The sequence below is a fragment of the Limanda limanda genome, chromosome 10 (assembly GCF_963576545.1).
Source record: "Limanda limanda chromosome 10, fLimLim1.1, whole genome shotgun sequence".
In the NCBI taxonomy this organism is placed as follows: domain Eukaryota; kingdom Metazoa; phylum Chordata; class Actinopteri; order Pleuronectiformes; family Pleuronectidae; genus Limanda; species Limanda limanda.
The window spans coordinates 23722207-23736869 of NC_083645.1; the positions used below are offsets into that span (position 1 = coordinate 23722207).

The following is a 14663-nucleotide window of genomic DNA, read 5'->3' on the forward strand; positions in this document are numbered from 1 at the left end:
CTCTCACCTCCCCTGGGATGCAGAGGATGTTGCTGCTGGAACTATGGCAGACATTCATTCTCATTTCACCTCCATATTTATATTAACTCTTTGCCTCCCTTGTCATGTGATCCAACCGAGATCTGTAACCGCAAAAGGAGACCCTCTTGTTCATATCCAGGATCTTACTTTCAGAGTCCATATACAGTTCATAGAGGTAAGCTTAACACAGTGCAGCATATAAAAAGAGAATTTGAAAAAGGGCGAGAGGCTTTAGGCTTGGCCGGGTTAAGACGTGCAGGTGTGCACTTCAGGGGCGCCACACAGTGGTACGACGCCGTCAAGCATGGAAACAATAGAAGTCTGGGATCAAACCACATTGTCTCTTTGATCTTCTTTGCCTGCCAGCGGCACAGATTTAAAGTGAGATACAAGTCATGATTTTGAGCCGACAGGGATCAGAGGCAGGGATCGGGCACCATCGTGAATCCCAGTAAATGAAAGCCTCGGCAAAAAAATTGGATAAAAGAAATTCCAGATCAGTGAGCATTCCAAAACGTGCATTTGTTTTTCAATGTGCCCGAGCCCCGATCGTGTTAGGAGTGGTAACTACTTTCAGTTTCAAACACTTAATCCCGTGAACCGTCTTTACGTGCAGGAGTTGATGAGTTCTTAGAGTCGCTGCTCACGTTGGGCCATAAAGTTTCATATCTGTCGGCTCATTAACCAGCTCTGGCATGAAATGTAATCTCCCAGTAGCCAGTGGAAGGCATTTGTTTGCCCTGCTGACCCTATATATAAAAATCAGCATACATCTGCATTAATCCTTCCACGTGGACGAGGCCCCATGTTGTTTCCTCTGAGCTGAGCCTGCTGAGCCATGTGCATAACATCCAGTTGCTGATTTATATGTCGCACACACGGGTGTCACCACCATCGCCCTGGCATCGGAATGGAAGTGAACACATTAACATAGACAGCGAAAACAAATACGTTTCCCGTGATCTTGATCGGCAAAGGTCCAGTCCGACAGATGAAGGTATACGCGTGTGCATGTGTCAAGTTATTTAGTGTCAAAGCAGAAGTCTGAAATTGGAAAAAGGATGGTACTTGTGTATTTAGCTCTGCAGCCGGAACGAGCTAATGAAACCCAGAGGGAATTTCCTACTTGTGCACGATTATTTTATGTATCATATGATTCTGTAAAAGTAGAATTTCAGCCTGGAAACAAGAGATAGCGAAGCGTACTCTGACTTTATTGTTGCCTGATCAGTCAGGTCATGTTTTTCACACATAAAGGGCGATGAAATGAAAGTGTCATTGATTCCATGGAGCAGAGGCGTGTTGTTTCTATTTGTATTCCTGTTATTCAGTCGCAGTTTGTTGTTGGAGCAGCTGAACACATAAACACACATCAAAAATCTTTACCAACACACCTCCTGGTGGAAAAGGTTAAATGATTAATGGACTGAAATCATCAGCTCCTCTCGTCCTAACAACCACTCAGAGCACTTTACACTGTATCACCCAGCGCCTCTAAAAACATGTTGCCCTCCGGTGTTACTCACACACCGACAGCAGGTTGATTTTAGCTCTACATGGTACATATGATAAGACCCACAAATGCCCGGGACCCCCGGCTGGTCGGCTGGAGCCGGGGAACCCTCCTGGGAGGGGGGGGGGGGTGGGTTGTCTTTGAGGGGCACATGCAGGTTTAATTGCCTCTGGACTATTGCAAATTGGTGAGATAGCGTTTCCTCAGTCCCAGTTTAAATGTCGAGTTGTGAGATAAATACCACCAGCTATAATTTCTAAAACACACATAGATAAAGACAAAGATTTTCGCAGGAGTAGCAATGCAACACGATTAGTCTAGAGACTAGTGCGATGCTTGATAAGTGTATGAATCAGCCTGAAAATAAAAAATGATTAGAAAAGACAGAACCTTCCCTCTGGCACTCGCATACAGTTTGTGATTTAGCTCCATTAGGATCCATTTGCAGCGTTTCAGATGGCTTCAGACTGGTAACTGCAGCTAAGGGCATTATTATATCCAGAAACAAAGATTCTTTCATACAATAACACTGGCAGAGTTTCAGCTAAATGGCATATTGTTGTTTTTAAACCCGTTCACATCAGATTCACAGATACAGCAGAGCAAAGGCACACAGATGTCCACTTGCGAGATACTGAAAAGAACATATCTGCCTTTTGCTGTTTTGTTATTCTTGAGAACTTCTTCAGATTTCGTACAAACGTTCACTTGATAAACTGAGACGATTTTTTTTTATTCAAAAGTTAAAGTTCCCGGTCATGCTGAGCTATGTTTTTGTGAAGGTGATATATATCAGGAGCACCCAACCAATATTTTATTTCATCTGGCACAGAAATTCACTTGGACTCCAGGATGACCTGTTTAGAATTTCACTGTGGCCTCTGAAAATGTGTTTTTGCTCTGGGAACTCGTCGAGAGAATCTGATTATCACATTCGATTCTAGCGGTCAAAGGTCTCGATGCCCTCATGGTGTTCTGGAAAAAAAGTCGAATATAGACTTATGCTGGTCAGAGGAAGCATCAGACCGCAGGATGGGGTTGAATAGTAACCAGTTGAATAAAGAGCCCCCCCCCACCCCCCCAGCTCTCTGGTGCAGACAAATTGCTGATGTTCAAATCCATTTTCCAAACAACAAACAAGCAAACAATTTGCTGCTGAAATAAAAGGACAGGAAACCTTTGTTCTCTGCCTTTTTTAGACGCCTGAATCCATCTGGTTATAAACTGTCCCACAGGATTAGAGCACCTTAGACTATTTTCATTGCCGGCCTCGATCAATAGTGATTCTGAAAACATTTGGTTTGTTGAAGTCGGAGCTGAAACCCCCAATTGTCTGTGCAAATTATAGTGTTTGCCTGGAGCCTTTCAGCAACTTTGACACGGCTAATTCAGATATGTCATCAGATGTAATTTGTTTCCGGTGGAGCCAGAAAAGTTTGTTTAAACCATCTCTTCAGCTCCTTTTCATCACATCTTGCTCATCCGAACCGGGATTTAATTAAAGGTGGCTTAACCCAAGAATGTAGAATAAGCAGTTGTGAGAGAAAATCTCTATTCCAAACTCTTGTTTATCCTCCAAGTCACTGAATAAACTCTTCTTGTATTTGTTGTATTCACTGCGTTGATCTCAGGGCTTAAACTCTCCTCCAGCAGAATCAGGGCTGCACTTATTAATACCCAAAATAACAATAACATCTTGCAGAGATTTATTTACTTTCGTAGATTTTTTGAAGGAAACAATGTGCTTGTACATGAACATTTTTCAAAAGGTATTCAAAACAAGGAATGTCTCAAATGTGCATCTTAAACAATCAGGAATTGTTCATGAATGTTGGACATATAATCGACACCTCTGTGTAAATTCTGGCTCCTGATTTAGACAAATCCCAGATCCAGCAGTTCCTCCAAGCAGCTGCAGTTATGAAACTCTATCAGGATGATTGACGTGTCCTCTCTCCTGTCCCTTCCCTCTCTTCATCAGTGCTGGGTCTCGTTCCCGACCTGTGTAAGTGCCGGGAGCTGGAGCTGGACTGTGACAGCACGCAGCTCCGAGACGTCCCCGCGGTGGCGATAAATGTCACCATGATGTGAGTAGAAAAGTAACCTCTTATTTGGTGGGTTGGGAACCTGCTTGCAGCCATGATTGATGATTAAACTCAAGTGGGAGGAAAGTGCCTGATGAGCTGTGTGGAAAGAGGCAGCATCACACCCGGGGAGTTTTCTGTCAAAATTCTAAAGTTTCAATTATTTCGATCCAAATACTTTCTTGCCGTCTTTACATATATTTGACAAGGACGTACAACCTTGTGGGTATTGCAGATTTTTCAGTGTTTGAATCAGTGTAAATTACCCAATTTCATTCTCTATGCATTTTTTAAGGCTTTTCTCCATTGCAGTTTTGCAGGAGAATGGCCAGCCCCCCCCCCCCCCCCCTGCATTATCATTCCCACGGCGTCTGCTTTGTCATTGGCATGGCACGATGTACTTTATGCTTTATATTTTTTGAAGTCAGCTCGCTTTTGACCCCCCCTTCCCCTCCCCTCCACGGACCTGGCATTTTGAGAAAAGAGCTTTTCTCTTTGTGAGTTTAAAGTGCAGCCGACCAAGCTGCTAATGCATATGAATTTCAGGTAAGAACATTGGAGCACCGAGCAGAGTGCAGACCTGCACCGAGGGCTCGTACTCAGCTTGGTTGTCGGCCACTTTACAATGATTGGGTAAAAGGTTGAGATGTTTTCCTGTATGAATGTTAGTAAAATCAGGTTTTGAAGCGATGCCTGTCCCCCCGCCCCCCCCCCCCCCTTTTCCTTTTGTTAGTTCAGTCGTCTATTCTTTGGGTTTAAATTGGAATATTTAAAACAAATTGGGCCACAGTTGCATCGAAAACTCTAAAGAACATGTAATTTGTTTGTGTATTATGTAAGTTTTGCAAAGTTAAAATGTCTGCAACAAAGGGAGCTCCTCTCCCCCCCCACAGGAAACACTGCAGCTGAATCCCCCTGTTAGCAGTGCTGCCGATATTTCTGCATCGTCGTGATATCATGTAATATTTGCATAACTCAAACGCAGCTACTGGTTTGCCACAACAAAACCAGATAAAGCAAAGGAAGATGTTCACGATACATCCTGGAAATTGGCTTTATCAGAACGGGGGGGCCTTAAAGAGACAGCAGCTAAAGACAAAGTGTTTCAGACAGAGACTGAACAGAGGAGCTGCAGCGATGGACAGTCTTAGGTTTTCTGAACATTAGTGCATAATAACAGTGATCATCCGAAAATGATTCTCCATCAGATTGAGTTATATATAGCAGCAGTGTATTTATATTAACCAATAGTTTGTCTTCATGTGGTACAAATGAGTATAACAAAGGTTTGTGTACAGTGAATTTACTTGTGTATTCGCCTCTTCAATGCTTTTCATGTTTCAGTCACAGACACACAAACCTTAACACGAGGCAAACACAACCAAATGCCAATTAAAACCACAATAAACACACTGTGGGTGTTTGGTTATGATACCCGGTTCCCACGCAGCCATTCATGTTCTGCACAATGCACCGACCCATCAGAGCTGCTCAGTCAGGTAAACAGATCTGGTGTTTTCAAGCAGTTTTAGGTTCTGTCGTCAAGAGCGACCGTGTCCTCGGAAGAAGCAGACAGTAACAGCTGCCTGACGTCTTTAAGCTCCTTGAAACGTAAGGGGCAGCAAAGCACTTCAAAAAGTAGTAAAGAAGAATTATAGCCAGAATAACAGAAATCTTACCTTGGAAATGTGTGTCAAGGTTTTAGTATGTGCACTTACATCGAATGGGCCTCGTTCAAGAACCACTCGCGCGAATGTATGACCTGAGATTCTGGAACAAGATTTGAAGATTTCATTAGCGGCACAGGAACCTGATACAGTTCTCTGACTTCCGATCAGAGAATCATGTACGACAAGGAAATCCCCAACACCCTCATATATCTCACATGTTTGGCCTTATTCCCAAAACATGATGAATAGATAGTTCATTAAAAAATAATTACAGAGTTTAATTGATTGTCAAATTGTAATTAAATCCACTAATCGTGCTGATGAACACAGCTCATTTTTCAGGCTAAAATTAATAAGTTAATGCAGTTCTGTCTCCAAATTGAAAAACGGTCATTCAGTGACAACTCAGCCAGGATGTACCAGTACATGTAAAACCTCTATAAGGATAAAAGTGTCAACAGTTTATTTTTCTCTCCGTAATAACTTAAGGAAACTACTTTAGACTATTGTATATGTATTTATCTATTTATTCATTTGTTTTCTAAGTTATTATTTATTTGATAAGGTTGTGATCACATATGTCAGTCGGTCTGAATTGGTGTCTATAACTTAATTAAGAGTGATATTACATCTTTAAACTTTTATCATTTAAAAGAAAGTTTAAAGTAAAGCAAAATCATTTGGGGGAAAATGTGCAGACGAAATACCTTAAACATTGAGTGTTTACTTTCAGAGTTAACTTTTTAGGTTGGACCAAGGAATTTTTAGACGTGATGGAACAGTATTTATAATGCATTCCCCTGACATTTTCTTTATCGAGCAAAACATGTTTTAAATTCATGTTCAGTTCAAAGTTGAACCCAGTCCAGCTTGTGAGGCCTCAAATAAATTATCACAATATTGCTCAAATTTAGCTCAGAGGGCCAAACTTCATAAGTTAGTAAAACTGTCTTTGGAAGAGAACTTTTCAAGGTCTCAGGACTTTAACAGATTTAGGAAAAAACAGGCAAATAATACAAACACTGTGTTGCCTTGGGTAACATACAAGCACACAGCATATATCACATCAAAATTATATTTATTATGTTGATATATTAAATTACAATGTGTTGTACGTAAAGTTTACATGAATTGTCATCAAATCGAATACAGAGCCACATTATTTAAATCAAGTCGTTCAAATTTAACCCTATCCCTAACCCTTGGATTTCTCATTTCTGTCCCATCCATTAATATAGAGGAGGCAGTATTAGCAATACTGGAGGAATTTGGAATTTCAAGAGGATTTGCTTTACTTTAGAGAGCTGCATCCTTATATACAAGTCTATGGCCTTAAAGTCATAACATCACAAGATTTGATCTGTTGATCAACAAAAAATTTAAAGCATTTTCAAACTCCCATTTACTCTAATTTGATAAAAACAAAACACATTAAAACACAGAGAGCTTAATTATAAGTCTTAAGCCCAGTGCCCCCATTGGCTCCAGGGTACGGGCAGGGATCCATCATCTACCACAAGTACACCTCAAAGAAGAAACCAAGGGACATTTAGCAGCAGAAAGTGGAAAAAGTCATGAGCTCTGTTGTGTTTTGGACAAAAAGCTTCTTTGTTTAGTGGAATGCTCCACAGTGAACGTTCAGACCAGCAACACAATGTTTTATTAGGGAGCGATGAGCCCACAGAGACGGAAAACCTCCCAACACTGACCACTCACTGCCGCTGGACGATGAGAGCGTGCGAGTTGATGAGCCGTTAATCCGTTAAAAGCCTTGAAATCAGCAGGTGAATCGAGACGTTAAAGCAGAAACACACATTTTGCCACTTTTACAAGTTTATTTCCAAGTAAGTTAGTGGGAAAAGGTAATATATGTGTGTTTAACGGAAATTCACAAATAAAGATTAAGATTAAGATACATTTATTTGTCCCAAACACATGCACAGACATGCACAAGCACACACATGCAAGGAGGGAAATTTAACCTCTGCTTTATCCCATCTGGTGCCGGACACACAGAGCAGTGGGCAGCCATGTACGGCGCCCGGGGAGCAGATGTTGTCTTTTTGTTGTTTCTCCTTGGAGTCGAACCAGAGACGAACCAGAGACCTTTTCTGCCCATAGTCCAAGGTTCTGCCACTAGTCCAACGCCTCTCCACATATATTATGTGGTATTTCCTTTATATGATTTGAAGGTTGAGAGTTGTCATTATAATGTTGAATAGACCTTGTGAATGGCATTTATTAGAAAAGGTATAAACCCACGTGTTAACATTTTAACCTTGACAGTGAATTCTGAGTTTGACAGTTTTTCTTCTTCTGTTCAGGTCTCTACAGAGGAACCGGCTTCACAAGCTGAAGGAAAACTCGTTCTTCAAGTACCAGAGCCTCCAGAAACTGTGAGTGTTTCAAGAGCTATCGATTGGATCACACTCAAATACTGTATGTTCATTTTCCCAAATCTTATTTTAACAGTTTGATCAAATACAATAATATATATTTCATTCATCTTTCCTCACTGTTCTGATCTTTTATTCATTTCGAGACGCCTATTTGGTCAAACATGAGGATGTGTTGGGTTCTACATTATTCATCCAGAGAGGCATAATGTCCTCCTGATATCACGGAGCCGCCTTTTGAGAGGAAAAATATAAAACAGACGAATGTCAGCCCAGCAAAGCTGATATGCATGAGGCTGAGGGTTCTGCTGGGAGCACTAACAGAACAGAGGAGGGTTCTTTCCTTCTGCATTACGGATTCATTCATTTCTGACTGGCGCTGTTTATCAGCCTCACACAGCGCTGCGCTGACGGGGGGGAACATGTCTGTTGCTCTTCCAGGAACCTCTTGTCTGCGTTGCACACTCACACGGCTGTTTTCTTTCTGTTTGAACATTTCTCCCTGAGATATGCACGAGCAAACCGGTCTGTAGAATCCACTGAGATACAGAACGCCGTCAGTGGAGGTTTGTTGAGCGATGGTCAACAAACGACGATTGCTGCAAATGAAACGTTCAAATCAATCCCATTGAGTGTGTGTTTGTTTTTCTCTCATCCCGTTAACAGGTGAAGGGAGTTATCGGATCTCTGTCCTTGTTTCCAGATAACTCAAAACGATTCACAAATTGTTTTCTGCGTGTTTTTTTCTGTGTAGATACCTTCAGCATAATAGAATTCAGGATGTGAGTCCCGACGCCTTCAGAGGACTCTACAACCTGACAAGACTGTGAGTTGGATCGGTCAGCGAGCAAACAGCTGTGTTTGATATGTAAATGTCAGGCTGGGCATATAGAATTATCATATTATAACCATAATGGCATTCAGTAGATGTATAGCTCAATTTATTCAAGCTGCACCATTTACCGAACACACACACACATATAGATAGTATATGACTGCATGATATCACTACCTCTGGGAGGTTATCTTTCACATTTTCACCATTTTGCCAGAGACGCATTCGTGGATCTTGATGAAAAATCTAATCTGGTGTATTTCGAGGACTGATAAAGTCCAGTGTAGTTTGATTGTGGTTTCATAAGGAGACTGTGGGGCCTCGGCAGAGTTTGGTTTCTGCTTGAAAACCACTGGCTCGCTCATTGTGTGGCTCCTCTAACTGTTCTCTGCTGGTATCAAATCTGACTTCTACCTTTATTACTATATTATTTTGATAATATTGATTTAATTGCTCCTTAATGCTCATGTTTGTGATTATTATATCTTTACAAAATCCCCATATTTTGCTCAGATGCTTTCAAAGTTACATCAACAGCAGATTTTTTAAGAAAATCCAACTGTAAAACCATTCGATGTGAATAGCTGTTGCCTTTACTTTAGTCATTCAGACTGAAATGCTGTATTTACTGTAGCAAATAAAAAGTACAATTAAAGGAAACATAATAGTTACCTTGAGAGTATAAACTTTGTCATTTCTTATACTGCAATGGGCAAAACAATTCAACATTAGTAGACCCAAACTCATAAATGGTTCAGTCCAACCTACACGTCTGTAAACACTTTGGGAGGATGTAAAAATAACGGTGAGCCGGGGTTTATCTCCCACCATCAGTGTCCGATCCTGATAACACTCCCGTCGCTGAAAGGAAACAAATCCCTGCAGCCGGGTAGAAAAATGTAGAGAAAACCCTGCAGGCTGTTATGACTTCATATTAACGTAAAGCGGCGAAATACAGATGCAATATGTCAGTCGTTGATGGAACTCGATAAGAAGCACGTCCATTATAGCAAATGAAGCTCAGCTAAGAGACGAGCAGGAATCACTCAAAACCATCGCAGTGCTCGGTTAAAGCTCCAGGGATGTTAAGCTGCGTGTTAAATGTTTGGAAATAAGTTTTACCAGTTATGTCATCATGTTCAGAGAGCTTCCTCTTCAGATAACCCCCCCCCCCCCAATCGGGTCTGTTCTCTTGCAGATATCTGAGCTATAACAGGATATCGGTTCTGCTGCCGGGCGTGTTCCAGGACCTGCACAAGCTGGAGTGGTTGTACGTACATTTTTCCTCTCTATTGATGAAATGAACACACATTTGGCTGAAACTTCAACTTGTTGCTGTTGTTTTTTGTTTTTTATAGGATCCTAGAAAATAACATTATCCATCAAATATCCCCCATGACCTTTTCGGGACTCAACTCCCTTGTTTTACTGTGAGTTGGAATTCCGTACATCGTTATTTTTTGTTTTGCTGTGATGTCTTTTCAAATTGTCAAACTGCTGAAAGCCTCTTGTTGATGTGTACTTGTCCCTTTGTGTCTCGCTGATTGACAGGGTGATGTTGAACAACTCTCTGACAACGCTGGATGACGTCTGTCGGGAAATGCCGAGATTGAACTGGCTGTAAGTAGGATTGAGAAGAAGTCAAAAGCTGCCCGGTGGTAGAAAATGTCTCGTACATTTCTGTATATTTCATGGGTGTGTCTGTTGTGTATCTCATAACCTGTTCCTGCAGGGATTTGGAGGGCAATCTCATAGAGACGATTGGAAACGTCTCGTTCTGCTCATGCAATATGTTGACTGTCCTGTAAGTACAAACATACATTATGTAATCTGTCGTAAATGCAACGTTTCTGCTTAGAAAATCCTTTTTCCTGAATTTCCTGTGAAAATCCGCCTGAGTTTCTCTGTTCCGTGCATGGAGTCAGAGCGAGTGGCTCGTTAAACGGGATTTAAAAGGTCAGGGAGTAACCTGGTTCCCTTTTTTTATTTGTTTGTACCGTCTCCAGGGTTTTACAGCGGAACAGGATCGGACACATACACGAACAAGCTCTCTCAGTCCTCCAGAAACTCGGAGAATTGTAAGTCCATTTTGTTTGAAAGAACTACCAGGTTGAAAAGAATCTGATGATATGTTATTCCTGGTAACTGTTTATCTATAACCGTGTTATATCTTATAAACTATTGTTATAAAACTCACATAACAAGAATTTGTCCCTATATGTGGCTATTTTGGGTCTGTGTTTATCTCATTTTCTGTCAAACCGGTAAATGATATTCAAACTCAACTTGCATCTCACCACCGCAGCTTTGATTCAGCTATGATCATTATCTTTGCCCATAAAACCCACAGCTGCGGGGGCATCAAACCCGTGACTTACATTACAAACATGTAGATGAAGCCTTTGTCGCACCGTTATGCAATCCGCCCCCCTGTACATTGCACAGGTTATGGATATTTTCTTCTTTCAAGATCTGGGAGCCTTTTTTGGTTGCTGAGTGTTGTGCATGAACATTTGTTTTTTTGCTTTATCTCTTTTTGGGGAACCAACGTGGATTTGTCTTGGCGCGCAGGGATCTCTCCAACAACAGACTGGTGGCGATTCCGCCCAATCTCTTTGTCTTACTGGGGGATTTGCTTCAACTGTGAGTTGCATTTACACGAGCACACAGGGATGTGCAGCTCTGTATTCATGCTCAACTATCCCATGAATATCAAAAGGGTATTTTCCTTTCATGCCCTCACTCAAAAGGCTATTTTTGATGCAGAGGTATTTCTGCACCATGCAGATATACTGTATACGGATACCAGCCCCTTTGAATTTGCTGTAACTTTGATTAGACTGACTTGTGCATTAAGCTGTGCTTTTAATGAGCTATCTTTTTGTAAATGCACTTTAAAGTTGTTTTCTTTGAAGCTGTAGTCACACAACAGCTGGTCAGAGATAAAGATAAACCATAATCATCTTTTATGTAGTTGTCTATATTCATTTTTGACCGTTGTGAGCGAAACCCCTGCTGATATTATATGATCAACAGCCTATTTATTTACAGTTCTAGAAGAAGAAAAAAGAACTTACCACTCCAGGGATGTCATCAGTTTAAATAATAAAACAAAAATATTCATCTATAATCTTAGAATCAGAGAAACTGCTGTGGTGTCTTCATTCTTTCCCAGAGCTGCATGTATACTGTGTTGATCCTTTCAAAATAAAACCCCCACCATGTGTTTCCCCAGTTGGATGCTTTCAAAGTGAAACAACAACAGTGGGGGGGTTATTTATTAGCAGTGGGCTCACATATATTGAACATGTGGTGGATTCCATGCCTTGTGAAGAATTCCTTATGTGTGCACTCTGAAGTTAGCAGATTGAGCCACAACCAATGAAAACTTAATCATAGAAAAATATAACGACTGATTATAAATACTTTATATTGTATTGAAATATGTACGGTAGCAGAAGGTCGTATGTGCTGGGTGTGGTAAAGTTGTAGCAATGAAGAGTACACCTGCAAAAAAATATGCATTTTGACGATTCCAAATGTCACCAAAGTTAGATCTGTTTTCAGTCCAGCATTGAAAGTGATTTTACTGAACAAATACAAATTATTTTAAACACTGTTTTACTTTATTTTCCAGGAATATATCATACAATCCCATCCTGGAGCTCCAAGTAGACCACTTTGACGACTTGCACAAACTGAAATCTTTGTAAGTCTCCTGCGACTAATTAAATAACAATCCCCTTTTGCACAAAGATAAAACTAGATCTGTTTTGTGTGAAGAGGCATTTGCAGTGCGATCAGGTCACATTAAGGTGCAGCAGCAAATAGAGTGAATGTGATGAATCCAGATAATGAAATGGGCGTAAAGAAGGTAATTATAAGCTAAAGGTCTTGGTTCTGCACTGTGCCCACTTTCCAAATAGCACAGCTTGGGATACAATGTGGTAAATGTCCTGTCTCTTTTGAACACAAGCTTTAGTTGCAAAAAAGTAAAGGCTGTTTAATGAGGAAAAGCTTAAAATGGAAATAAGTTTGTGTGCTTTTGAACGATCATTATTCTGTCATGTGACTGTGTGTTTCTCCAGGAGCATAGAGGGGATCGAAATTGGAAACATACAACGGCGGATGTTTGAACCTCTCAAATACTTGACTCATATGTAAGTGTTCCACCGTGCTTCACAGTGCTTAGACTGTTAACACTCATCATTTGCTCTGGACTGACATGAAGATCACAGGCGTTTCACCTATACTGTATATATACACCTCACGTGCACATATATATATATATATATAACCCCTAACCCCATCTCCAGCTGGGAGAGGATTCAGTCGGGATTACTCTGTGGTTGAATCAGAAAGAGATCCCCCATGGAGTTCCTGAAACGGATAATACAGAGAGTGATTACACGTCTTTTTCAGCCTCCGGTACAATCACAGAAGACTTTTTATTCTAGGGGCTTAATTCCAGTTCCACGAAGACACAGTCCAAGAATCTCTGTCTCTTTATAAAGAGACGCAGAAACACAGTATAGACACAAATAGAATGGTTATCATAGGGACTATTTCTCTACTAGAAACCAGTCCCTTGAAAACTGTTGACTGCGATAAACCAGAAAACCTGAACAAAGTTTTGGGGACGACATATCGCTGATTCAGCAGCAAGTGACAACTGAAATGTCTCATCTGTTTTTGCATTGATTTCCATTAAGATATTCATGCTCCCAAGAGGAGGATTCAAATGAATTTCATCCTGTCAAATGTTTCATTTCTTCAATGCGCCAGTTAAACTAGCACTTTACTGACATTCCCTCAGGCTTCGGTTGTACTTTGTGTTTAGTGCTAATTAGCTGAATTTAGTATTTTAGGGCCAATACCGTGAGCACCACAAACAGAATTAAACTAATCACTGATACTGGGTGAAGGAATAAACATTTAAAATCCCCAAACATGGGAGAAATCTAATATACTTATCTGACATATACTATACTCCTCTATGATGCTCTGATTGTGTCTCGTTTCACAGCTACTTCAAGAAGTTCCAGTACTGCGGCTATGCTCCTCACGTGCGCAGCTGCAAGCCGAACACCGACGGCATCTCGTCCTTCGAGGATCTGCTGGCCAACATCGTGCTGAGGGTCTTCGTGTGGGTGGTGTCGGCCACCACCTGCTTCGGCAACATCTTCGTCATCTGCATGCGCTCGTACATACGCTCCGAGAACAAACTGCACGCCATGTGCATCATCTCCCTCTGCTGTGAGTCGCGTCAGATTTCTGTTTGTTGAATATCTTTTATGTTCAAAGTGCAATACTTATACAGTGTATACGTAACAAGTATTAGTACCTCATCCAAGGAGGTTATGTTTCCTTTGGTTGGCTGGTTGGTTTTCTGGCTGATTGATGGTTGTTGGTTGGTTGATTGAAGGTTGGTTGGTGGTTGGTTGATGATTGCTTGGTTAGCTTGTAGATCTGCTTGCTGGTTAGCTGCTCTGTTGGTTGGTTCGCTGGTTGCCGATTGGTTGATTGGCTGGTTGGTTGGTCAGTTGTCTGGTTGGTTGGGTGGTTGATGGTTGGTTGGTTATCTTGTAGATTGGCTCTTTACATTTGTGATATGGGGCATTTCTGGCATTTTCAGTCATTTCTCAGAGAATTATTGATGAAAGAATATCCGGCTGACTGTATCTAGGGCACCGATCTTTATGAATGTATCTTATTTGGTGCAGCTTTATTGGATTTAATGGAACTGTTGGGCCTTTGTGGAAGTATACGCTCTACTGAGTACAAGTCTTATCCAATTTCTTCACGTTATACAAGGAGAGAGGGTTACATTTGTACTGTTCGGTAACACATATTTAAAAAATATGCTAATTTGATGGCTGCTTGACTAATGAAAACGAGTTCACAGTTTACACACATTCATATTTACCCTTTCAGTGTGTTTATGAGCTTGACTGTAGGTCGTGGAGATGAGCCAGATACAACCACAGAGGTGGAACTGACTTATTCTAAAAGCGTTTCCACACTCAGCGGGGAGTTCAAATTGGTGCTCAGCGTGATTATCAGTGTGTTTCATCAACTGCTTCCATATAATACACACTGTTAGACACCCTCATAAATATAAACCTCATTGAACATCTCCTGAAT

The 14663-nt window shown here is 41.0% G+C and overlaps 1 protein-coding gene across 1 annotated transcript in view; it reads left to right on the forward strand.

The window, feature by feature from the left end:
* rxfp1 (relaxin family peptide receptor 1) overlaps positions 1 to 14663 on the forward strand; it is a 46508-nt gene that overhangs the window by 25422 nt on the left and 6423 nt on the right. The window contains exons 4-15 of the mRNA XM_061079989.1: positions 3516 to 3621; positions 7613 to 7684; positions 8439 to 8510; positions 9718 to 9789; positions 9878 to 9949; positions 10071 to 10139; positions 10252 to 10323; positions 10526 to 10597; positions 11091 to 11162; positions 12157 to 12228; positions 12608 to 12679; positions 13546 to 13775. Of these exons, the coding sequence (XP_060935972.1) occupies positions 3516 to 3621; positions 7613 to 7684; positions 8439 to 8510; positions 9718 to 9789; positions 9878 to 9949; positions 10071 to 10139; positions 10252 to 10323; positions 10526 to 10597; positions 11091 to 11162; positions 12157 to 12228; positions 12608 to 12679; positions 13546 to 13775 (1053 nt within the window). The remainder of the gene's footprint in view (positions 1 to 3515; positions 3622 to 7612; positions 7685 to 8438; positions 8511 to 9717; positions 9790 to 9877; positions 9950 to 10070; positions 10140 to 10251; positions 10324 to 10525; positions 10598 to 11090; positions 11163 to 12156; positions 12229 to 12607; positions 12680 to 13545; positions 13776 to 14663) is intronic.